This window comes from Panthera uncia, chromosome C2, assembly GCF_023721935.1.
Source record: "Panthera uncia isolate 11264 chromosome C2, Puncia_PCG_1.0, whole genome shotgun sequence".
Lineage (NCBI taxonomy): Eukaryota > Metazoa > Chordata > Mammalia > Carnivora > Felidae > Panthera > Panthera uncia.
The window spans coordinates 123,660,437-123,672,715 of NC_064810.1; the positions used below are offsets into that span (position 1 = coordinate 123,660,437).

At 34.5% G+C, this 12,279-nt stretch overlaps 1 protein-coding gene across 1 annotated transcript in view; it reads left to right on the forward strand.

Moving 5' to 3' along the window:
• STAG1 (stromal antigen 1) overlaps nucleotides 1–12,279 on the forward strand; it is a 402,070-nt gene that overhangs the window by 130,337 nt on the left and 259,454 nt on the right. The window contains exon 4 of the mRNA XM_049628788.1: nucleotides 5,531–5,695. Coding sequence (XP_049484745.1) covers nucleotides 5,531–5,695 — 165 coding nt within the window. The remainder of the gene's footprint in view (nucleotides 1–5,530; nucleotides 5,696–12,279) is intronic.

The window sequence follows — 12,279 nt, forward strand, 5'->3', positions numbered from 1 at the left end:
AATGTATAGCATAGGAAATAGTATTGTAAGAACTTTGTATAGTGACAGGTGATAGCTAGATTTATTGTAATGATTACTTTAAAAAAATTTTTGTTAAATGTTTATTTTTGAGAGAGGGAGAGACAGCACATGAGCAGGGGAGGGGCAGAGAGAGAGGGAGACACAGAATCTTAAGCAGGCTCCAGGCTCTGATCTGTCAGCACAGAGCCTGACATGGGGCTCGAACTCACGAACTGCTAGATCATGACCTGAGCCAAAGTCGGATGCTTAACTGACTGAGCCACCCAGATGCCCCTTACTTTTTTTTTTTTAAAGGTTTATTTATTTTTGAGAAAGAGACAGAGTCAGCTGGGGAGGGGCAGAGAGCGAGGGAGACACAAAATCCAAAGCAGGTTCCAGGTTCTGAGCTGTCAGCACAGAGCCTGATGTTGGGCTTGAACCCAGGATTGATGAGCTCATGACCTGAGCTGAAGTTGGACGTTCAACCAACTAAGCCACCCAGGCGCCCAGATCACTTTGTAATATATATAAATATTGACTCACTTTGTAGTACACCTGAAACTAATATAATATTGCTACACTTCAGTGAAAACAAAAATGTAAATCTCTATACCCATTAAACAATAACTCCCTATTCCTGCTTTCCTTAGCCCCCAGCAGTCACCATTTTACTTTTTGTTTCTGTGATTTTTTTACTAAGTACATCATATAAGTAGAATCATACAAATATTTGGCTTTTATGACTCGCTTCTTTCATTTAGCATAATGTCCTTTGGGTTTATCTATGTTATAGATTATGCCAGAATTCCCTTCTTTTTTAAGGCTGAATAATATTTCATTGTGTGTATATACCACATTTGCTTATCCATTCATGGCATCAAATGGACACTTGGGTTGTTTCCAAGCTTGAACTACTGTGAATGATGTTGCTGTGACAATGAGTGTACTAATAACTTTTTGAGTCCCCGCCTTCAGTTCTTTTTGGTATATTTTTATTTGAGTTATTGGTCGATTATATGGTGATTCTATTTTTAATTTTTTGAGGAATTGATGTACTGTTTCCCACAATGGCCATACCATTTTACATTCCCTTAACAGTGCAAGAGTTCTAATTTCTCCACATCCCCTCTAAGAAGTTTTTTCTCTTTTTATCACTAGGTGTGAGGTTCCATTTCATTGTAGTTTTGATTTGCATTTCTCTAATGATTAGTGATATTGAGCATTTCTTCTTGTGTTTAATGGGCTTTGGATATGCTCTTTGGAGAAATGTCTATTCAAATTCTTTGCCAATTTTCAAATCAGGTTCCTTGTCTTGTTGAGTTTTAGTAGTTCTTTATATATTCTGGATATTAATCCATTATCAGATATATGATTTGCAAATATTTTCTCCCATTCTGTGGGTTGCCTTCTGCTCTTTACCCACTGGATGGTTTTGGCACCCTTGTCAAAAATTATTAAAACATATATGTGAGGGTTTGTTTCACATACATAGGCTATTCTATTCCACTGGTTTGTATGTTTGCTTTTATGCCAGCACCACACTGTTTTGATAGTGTAGCTTTGTAGTAAATTTTGAAATCAGAAGTATGTATCTTCCAGTGTTGGTTTCTTTTTCAGAATTGGTCATTTGAGATCCTTTGAGATTCTCTTTGAATTATAGAATGGGTTTTTCTGTTTCTGCAAAAAAAGGTCATTAGGATTTTGATAGAGATTGCATTAAATCTGTATGTTGGTTGCTTTAGGGAGTATTGAGATCTTAATATTAACTCTTCAAGTACCTGAACATAGAATGGGTTTCCATTTATTTATTCTTTAGTTTCACATGCAGTTTGTTCAGATGATGTCTAAGAAATGAATAGTATTGTTTGCCTCTTAGGAAAGTAGATGGTGGCTTGAGGGCAGGAGTGGGCATGTTTTCATTAAAGTTTAATCACCTTTTAAATTTTAGGCCATGTGAATGTATTATTTAATGAGGAAAAATAACATTTCCCCCTTGCTCTCATCACACACACACACACACACACACACACACACACGCCTACACATACGTGCACACACACACTTGTGTGCATACACAATACTGGGAAAATCCTATCACTCTAAAGAGTGAGCACAGAAACAAGACTTATTAGGAGGAGCCAAAATCTAGAGTCCAGCTAAAAAGAATGAATGTGTGAAATAATGCTGGATTTAGGCAACTTAAAATTTATCATCCTGTAAAGAGGGAGCTGATATGGTAGATGACTGAACAGGTAGTAAATGATAACTTTATTTGCCATGCTGAGGAGTTTGGATTTTTTATTGATTGCTGGTTATGAGGGTGACTAAAGAGCAGAGAAATAGGGAAGTGATGGGATTAGGTTTGTATTACAAGAATTAATGTGTTTATAGTATTAGAATAGTGTGGAATTATTCAGCAGAAATAGAATATGAGCTGCATCTGCAACTTAATATTTTCTAGTGAGTTACAAAAAAAATGGGTAATGCAATTAATTTAATCAGTATAATATGTTATTTCATCATGTAGTCAATATAGTATTATAAATGAGATTTCATATGTGATTTTTCATAAATCTTTACAATCTTGAGGATATTTTATACTTACTGCACATTTCGTTTTTGACTAGTTATATTTCAAGTGCTCAATTTGCTACGTGAGGGTAGTGGTTACCATGTTAGAGAGTACAAGTATACAGAATCAGAGTGTAGTTAGAAGACAGTATCTGTTCCAGTAATTGGAACAGAAAAATTTAATGTCAAGAATGATTAATTATTAAAAAGTCCTTAATCATTTGTCATTCTGGAATTGCAAATTAAGAGAACAATGAGACAACAACTTTATACCTATTATAATGGCTGAAATCCAAAAACCTGACAAAGGTACAAAGCTGTCAGGGTTACAAAGCATCAAGAACTCTCATTCATTGCTGGTGGCAATGCAAAATGTTACAGCTACTTTGGAAAACAGTTTGGCAGTTTTTTACAAAGCTAAACGTGGTTTTATCATATGATTCAATAATCATGCTTCTAGATGCTTACATAACTCATTTGAAAATTATGTCTGCACAAAATCCTGCACGTGAATACATATAGCAGCTTTATTCCTAATTGTCAAGAAATGGTGACCAGGATGTCCATCATTGGGTAAATGGGTGACAGAATGTGTACATTCATACAATGGAATATTATTTAGGAATTAAAAATTTAACTATTTAGCCACTAAAAAACATTCATAAATCTTAAATGCATATTGTTAAAGGGAAAGATACCAGTCTGAAGAGGCTACATAATATATGATTTAATTATATGACTTTCTATAAAAGCCAAACCTATAGTTAGGTAAAAGAATTCATTGTTTGCCAAAGAGAAGTGGGAGGATTGAATGGGAGAAGCACAGGGATTTTTTAAGGTGGTGAAACGCTTTCCTGCGATACCATATTGTACATACATGGCACTATGTATTTGTTAAAACTCATTGAACTTTACAGAAAAAGTGAATTTTATGAATACAGATTTTAAAAAGTCACTTAGGAGTTTAAGTGGATACCAGGATGGAATGTAGAATATGATAAAGCATTCTAATGCTGTTTGAAGTATTTGAAACAATGTCACTAGGGGAAGTTGGGCAGGAAGTTGCTGACTTAAGTAACTTTTGATATGAATCTGTAAGACTAAAATCAAAGAAACTACATTGTATATATAAGCAATGTAATCTAGTTAATAAAATTGTTTCTGTTGGGGTATGATTTAACAGCTCTAATACTATTATATTTGTATACCAGTGGGCACCAGGTTTCTCACTGTTGAGGCGGGACCATATTGATTAGTAATGCAGAAGATGCGTACTTATGGTAATGGATTAGAGGTGGACATACCGATATGAATTTATATTTAGCTTAACATAGATAATATATCATTACATACAGAGATATTTATAGTTATGTGTATGTCTATGGAACATGTATTTCTTTGTCTGCTTAAGAGCCTAGAAGAAGGACACAGTATCAAGGAGCAAAACCTAGCCCAGATCTTCATCTCTAATGTCATTCTCCAGTAAAAGGAACCAGAGCTCCTTGGAATATTGGTTGGTTCTAAAATTGAGGAAGGGGATATACAAGATGAGCCTGCAGAATATTGTGCTGCCGGAAGGTAAACAGTAAGACACACATAGATGAGAATATGTGAAATGAATGCAGGAGCCATGAAAGATTTCCCAGTGGTCAGAGCTGAAACAGGCTGAGCAACAGAATAAAAGTGTTGAAGTGTACCCCAAAGTATAAAATAAATTTTGATGAGTCCATTACTTTAAATAATTGAATAAATGAGTGAGAACAGACAAAAATCCCATACTAAAAATTCCTAAGTAATTTGTGTAGATACTACCCACCCCCCCACCACCCAAGAAGGTGGAGTATAACTCCCTGCCCCTTCAATGTGGGATGCACATACTGTCTTTCTTCCAAAGGTGCATTGGAAAGAGGAGGGAAAGTAACTTTACAGTGGGGAAATCTAACAAATATCGCCTCAGTCAAATGATTAAGGTCAACATTTACAGTAAGAAATCATTATGACAGTATATACCTTTGATATGAGGTCATAAAAATAACTTTATCTCTTACATCTTCCTCTTAAAACCCTTAACCCCAGTGTAGTGATGAGAAAAACATCAGACAAAACCTAGTTGAGGAACGTTGTTTAAACACCTGACCAGTAATCCTCAAAACTGTCAAAGTCACCATAAAACCAGGGAAAGCCTGTCAAAGCCAACAGGAGCTTAGGGAGACATGACATAAATGTAATATGGTATCCTGGATGCAGTTCTGGAACATAAAAAGGTCATAAGGCAAAAACCTAAGAAAATCTGAACTAAGTATGGACTTTTGTTAATCTATCAGTATTTGTTCACTATCTGTATCAGATGTACCATACAAGTGGTAAGGAGGTAATAATAAGGGTAAGTGGATATGATGTATTTGGAAATGTTCTGTACTGTCTTCAGTTTTTTTGTAAAAAAACAGATTTACAGATGGGATGTGATGTTAATTGAAGAGTAAATTCTGTCAGGCAGGAATATTTGTTTTATTTATTGTTGAATTTCTAGTACCTAGAATAGTTATAAGTATGTTCACTATATATTTGTTACATGACTAGATAAGAAATATTTGAGGACCTCTGTAGAGAAAGAAGTTGAATATACAGTATTTCCAAGCAGTGTTTTATTAAATAAAGTTTCTGAAGAAATAGGAAAGAATTGAAAGTATAAAGAGGGAGATGTCAAAAGAGGGTGTGATTAAAATCTTCAGCATTGGCATTATTGTGTAAAACACTAAATCTTTTTATAAATTTTCCTGTCTTATATAGCTTAAACTACCATTTGCACTTTAATTTATGGAAAACAAATTGTAAAGCTTCCTTTGGTCAGGAATTAAGTCTCTTATGTGTAGTAGTTCTTAGTACCTTTCACTGGTACTTTGCATAAAAGCAAAGTGTACCTGTATTTAATTGAATTTTTTCCTCATCTTTTATTCAGTCTACAAACAAGAAACCTCGAAAATCTCCAGGAGAGAAGAGTAGAATTGAAGCTACTGTTAGAGGAACAGGCCGTGGAAGAGCTAATGGGCACCCTCAACAGAATGGTGAAGGGGAGCCTGTCACACTATTTGAAGTGGTGAAATTGGGGAAAAGTGCAATGCAGGTAAATTTTAAGTATTTTTGTTTTATTTACAAAGCAATATAGTCAGTAATCTATGTGGAACCTATTAAGTGATGTTTTATATATTTCTGCTGATGGTATAATTAAGAAGTTTAAGTTTGTCTTTGTTTTACTTGTTTTGTAAACACTGTCACAAAGGCATTTTGTTTAATGGTAAGATGCACTTTTCGATTACAGTGTACTGAGTAAAATGACTTGCATATGATAGCTGCCTAAGAGAAGATTTATTGCTGTAGTCTATTTTTTAGAATTTCACTTAATATAAGTAACATATGTGTATTGAACAATATTTAAAAGAAAAAAGTCTATAAAATAGAATTCCTATGTAGTGAAGTAGGAATAACCACAATTAATAGTTCATGATTATTTTATGTGTGTATGTGATTTTATAACCTTCTTTCTCCTCTCTCATTAAGTTAACAAATATTAAATATTTTGCAAAAGCTCTTATTTATTGACTTCTAACTAATTCATTATAAGGATAAACCTTATTTTACTATTCTTTTAGTACGTCCTTACATTTTTTTTTACTGTTATAGAATTTATTCATTGTTCATATTTATGTCTTCAGATCTTTTTTCATTTTATTTATTTACTTAAAAAAATATTTTTAAGGTTTATTGTTGAGAGAGAGAGAGAGAGAGACACGGAGTGCAAGCCAGGGGAGGGGCAGAGAGAGAGGGAGACACAGAATCTGAAGCAGGCTCCAGGCTCTGAGCTGTGAGCACAAAGCCCAATGTGGGACTCGAACTCATAAACTGAGACATCATGACCTGAGCCGAAGTCAGACGCTTACCCAACTGAGCCACCCAGGAGCCCCTCTTTTTTTTATTTTAAAACACTAGAGGTAAAGTAATTTGGTGAAAGGGTATTTCTTAACTCTGTGATAAATATCATATTACTCCCCCCAAAATTTTACTGGTGTATCTTTCACCAGAAGTGTGCCTAGCAACACTTAAATTTAGGAATTATTTGATAACATATGTGAAAATTGTAATCCAGAATAATTTGCATTTCTTTGATCACCAGTGATTGATTAAAGTTATATATGTTTATTCACTATTTGCTCATTTTTGATACTTCATTTTTAATTTCTTTAAAATTAGGTAATTTATGGGGGTGCCTGAGTGACTCAGTTGGTTTAGTGTCTGACTTTGGCTCAGGTCATAATCTCACGGTTCATGAGTTCGAGCCCTGTGTTGGGCTCTGTGCTCACAGCTCAGAGCCTGGAGTCTGCTTCAGATTCTGTGTCTCCCTCTCTCTCTGTCCCTCCCTAGCTCACACACTCTCTCAAAAATAAACATTAAAATTTCTTTTTAAATTAGGTAATTTATGAAACAGATTTACTCTTACAACTTTTTATTTAGTATACTTTTTATTTTCTCCCTGTATATCCTTTTGCGTTAAGGGAGTTTAGTCTTTACTGCTTTTTATGTATGTAACCAGATTGATATGATCAGGAGTCTTGGAATTTGTGTGGGAAGGGAGGGAGGTGGAATAGTGTGATGATGCTAATGGTAAAAGAAACACTGAACTTCCAGTTATCTGAAGGAATGAACAAACTATAAGTTACATAAATAAGATTTAAAAATAATAGATGTTTTATTTTTGAGATCTGCCTTATGGCTTTCCACCTTTAGGTGGAAACACAAGTAGAAAACTGAAGGAAGTTTATTTTTATGTGTAAATTTAAACATTGCATTTCTGTACTTTGCTTTCATTTTTTTCACGTAAAACTTTATTTTGCAAGATATTTGTATATATAAAGATACTTTTAATGTATATAGTATTAAAGGTCAATACCAGCTTTTTAAAAATATGAAAACATCTTTAATATTTATTTATTTATTTATTTATTTATTTTTCAACGTTTTTTATTTATTTTTGGGACAGAGAGAGACAGAGCATGAACGGGGGAGGGGCAGAGAGAGAGGGAGACACAGAATCGGAAACAGGCTCCAGGCTCCGAGCCATCAGCCCAGAGCCTGACGCGGGGCTCGAACTCACGGACCGCGAGATCGTGACCTGGCTGAAGTCGGACGCTTAACCGACTGCGCCATCCAGGCGCCCCACATCTTTAATATTTAAATGTTTGTTTATTTTTGAGAGACAACGAGCACAAGCAGGGGGAGGGGCAGACAGAGAGAAGGAGACACAAAATCTGAAGCAGGTTCCAGGCTCTGAGCTGTCAGCACAGAGTGCAATGCAGTACTGGAACCCACAGACCGTGAGATTATGACCTGAGCCGAAGTTGGATGCTTAACCGACTGCGCCAACCGTGCACCCCCAAAATCCTTAAAATTTAATGTCAATAAAATCTGGCCTAGTATTTGAAACAAACAGGAACTAAAACAAATTTTTCATTTTTGTCCAGAGTTCTATATTTTTTATTCTTATTACTCTTCCCTAATGCTACTTCATACTAACAATCTTTGCTTAAATTCTTTTGAACGCACATTTTGTGAAAGGTAAAGATAAGTAGTTCAGACACTAATGCTTTCCATAATTTGGTTTTAACCCACCTTTTCAACTTTTTGTCTCTATTCTTCCTTGACCTCTGCCTAAAACATTTTTTACTTTGGTATAATTTTTTATTATTCATATTATATTTTTGTTTCCTAGCTATGTTCAAATTAATCTACAAACTTCTGTGATTTTTATTTTTCATTCAGCATTCTATTGTGGGATTTTTTTCCTCTGTGAATTTACTTTGTAATTTTTAATGTTTGCATACTGTTTCTTAACATGGCTTGGCCATGATTTATTTAAACAGTTTTTATTTGGGTTGCTTTATTCTTAAAAAAGAAGTAAGGTACAAACTATACTACTAAAACTAATTTACTATCCATATAAACTAGAATAGTTTTATTCTATTAAAAATAGTACTTCTTTGAATACTCCTATATCCTCCTGAAATCTACATGTGGGAGTGTTTTTGTAACAAATTCCTGAAAGTAGTTGCTGAATAAAGGGAATACATGTTTAAAAAATTGATAAGATTCTTTTGTTGAAAGTAGCACACTAATCTTGCTGTTTATTACCTCATTTCAAACAGAAAGTAATGATAGATAAAATTTTAAAAAAAGAATGCAGACATTAATGAGTTTAGAAACTAAATGTTTCTGTGCTTAAAGTAGAAGATAACATATAATGATAAGTAGTATTGGGTTTAGTATAGAGAAGCAGGTACTTGTAGCCAAGAGTTTGGTTCTTGTGTGTTAAAAGGAATAAAAATGTTTCATGAAACATAGAGGAATAGAGTCAGGCTAATTACATGAAGCCAGGGCCTAACATGAGTCTCTACACTTGCAAAGGAGTCTGAAGAAAGCCACTGATAACTGCCACATAAGCTAAAGCTTCTGTTTAGGGTGATCATATATCTCAGGATACCTTTCAAACCCCTAGTTTATGCTTATTGTCTATGTAGTTATTAATAGTAGAGACCTTTTTAATACTCAGGAGGGTCTTCATTTGGATAATAACTTGCTCTAAAACCTCATTAATGGGAAATCAAGGGCTAAAGAAAGGGAGAAGGCAGACAGTTCTTAAAACCAGGACCTGGATTGAAATGTCTGCTTCACTTACGGTGACTGGGTCTTTAAAAATTCACAATATTACCTTAGAGCAGGAAGTTCTAAGCCCACATTATATGATCTGGTTCTGCAGTGGAGTGACCACAATGAGCAGAGGTGATCACAAAAACTTTAGATGGGGAGGGATGAGTAGTAAAAGAAATAAATAAGTATATTTAAGATACTGGAGAGATGAAAGAAGAAATTGTATGTAACACAGAAAGGGGGTAAATTTAGTAAATTAGTTTTGCTGAAGGAAATGGATGCCATCAAATGTAGAATTCAGGAATTGACCTTCATTAGGCATTCATTTATAATGTAGCGCAGAGAAGTAAATAGGAAAGAGCAGCTCTGAAGGGTTCCAGAATATGCCAGAGGAGGAAGTCAAAGGGAATAGAAAAGACATTGTTTTTTGAAGAGATAATTTTGGAAAAATTTCTTTGACATATTTCCTCAGATCTAGAGTTTGTTCTCAGAAGTGAGCAAGGTAAGTGAAAATAATTACATAGCTCTTAATAGTATAGTAAAACTGCAGAACAGGGAGGACTAAAAAAATCTTGAAATACTTCATCAAGGAATACTTGATCCTATTGTCTGACTCCAGTACATGTAATATTGAAATACAAAAAATAAATTCCCCTTCTAAATTATACTTACAAATGTAAAAAGGTACTTTTAAGTAATTCTTGTGATAAAGAGGAAATATACAGAGTTGATGAGTGAATGTTAGTGAAAGTACTGCTAGTAAAAATAGTGGGACCAGCTAAAGTACTACTTAAATAAATATACTGTCTTAAATGTATTAATATTAGCAAAAGCAGTAGAAACTAGAAGAAACAGCAAATCTGAAAGTACTTAGGAAGAAAGATAATTAAAGTAGAAATGGAAATTAAATAGAAAAAGTGGTAGAAAATTAAATAAAAATATTAACAATTTGAGGTCAATACATTTTTAAGACCTAGAGGTTTTATCTTACAAATGCAAGGATAGTTTAGTATTAGCAAATCTTTTACTATAATATACCAAATGGAAGCGGGAACCGAGCCTTATCTGAACTGATGCGAAATGTTTAGAAAAAGCATTTGATAAAATTTAGGTGATGCTTGTGATGAACAATAACTCTTGGTGAATTAGGAACAAGAGAGAAGTTCCTTATGTAGGTAAGGGAGATATAATATTATTTATATTCACAGAATACATAATTGTAGAAATTTTGGGATAAATGGTCTTTGTAGACCATTAGAACTAATGAAAGTGTTCATTGGGCACAATTCCTAGAGAGAAAATAAACATTAAAAAAAAAATCAGCCTTCTGTATAGCAGTAATAATCAATTAGAACATGTGATAGGAAATAAGAGCCCATTCAAATAAAGTACTGAGGATGAGAGAATAAAATTTTGGCTGTAACAGTATAAAACACTGTGTCACACTCATCAGATTGAGTAACATTAAAAGGATGGAAGATGCTAAGAGTCAGTAAGGCACTAGAGTGCCAACTGTTCTGAGTATAAATATGAAATAACCCCTTTGGAGAAAAATTTGGCAGTATTAAGAAAAGTTGAATGACCTATCCATTTTGCATTCATTTGGTAAATATATAAGGAGTACCTACACTGTGGAAGCCACTTTTTTTTTTTTTTTTTTGAAGAAAAAAATTACTTTGAAGAAAAGCAATTCAATTCCTAGATGTAACCTCTAGAGAAATTTTGGTATATATAAAGGAGGCAAATGCAGAATTTTTATTGCTGTTTTGTTTGTAACAGCAAAAAATTTTAAAAAACCCTAAATGTTTATGAAAAGGACAATTGATAAATAAAATGTGGTATATTGGAACACTTAAATTCTCTATAGTGATTGAACTAGAGCTCTAGGCACCATTATGGATATATTTCAGAAATGCATTTTCTTTTTTTTTATTTTTATTTTTTTAATATGAAATTTATTATCAAATTGGTTTCCATACAACACTCAGTGCTCATCCCAACAGGTGCCTTCCTCAATGCCCATCACCCACTTTCTCCTCCCTCCCTCCCCCCCCCATCCACTCTCAGTTTATTCTCAGTTTTTAAGAGTCTCTTATGGTTTGCCTCCTTCCCTCTCTGTAACTTTACCCCCCCTTCCCCTCCCCCATGGTCTTCTGTTAAGTTTCTCAGGATGCACATAAGAGTGAAAACATATGGTATCTCTCTTTTTCTGTATGACTTAGCATAACACTCTCCAGTTGCATCCACGTTGCTACAAAAGGCCATATTCCATTCTTTCTCATTGCCAAGTAGTATTCCCTTGTATATATAAACCACAACTTCTTTATCCATTCATCAGTTGATGGACATTTAGGCTCTTTCCATAATTTGGCTATTGTTGAAAGTGCTGCTATAAACATTGGGGTACAAGTGCCTCTATGCATCAGCACTCCTGTATCCCTTAGGTAAATTCCTAGCAGTGCTATTGCTGGGTCATAGGGTAGATCTATTTTGAATTTTTTGAGGAACCTCCACACTGATTTCCAGAGCGGCTGCACCAGTTTGCATTCCCACCAACAGTGCAAGACGGTTCCCGTTTTTCCACATCCTCTCCAGCATCTATAGCCTCCTGATTTGTTCATTTTAGCCACTCTGACTGGATGAGGTGGTATCTCAGTGTGGTTTTGATTTGTATTTCCCTGATGAGGAGTGACGTTGAGCATCTTTTCACGTGCCTGTTGGCCATCCGGATGTCTTCTTTAGAGAAGTGTCTATTCATGTCTTCTGCCCATTTCTTCACTGGATTATTTGTTTTTCAAGTGTGGAGTTCGGTGAGTTCTTTATAGATTTTGGATACTAGCCCTTTATCCGGTATGTCATTTACAGATATCTTTTCCCATTCCGTCAGTTGCCTTTTAGTTTTGTTGATTGTTTCCTTTGCAGTGTAGAAGCTTTTTATCTTGATGAAGTCCCAATACTTCATTTTTGCTTTTAATTCTCTTACCTTTGGAGTGTGTTTTTAAAGGAGAA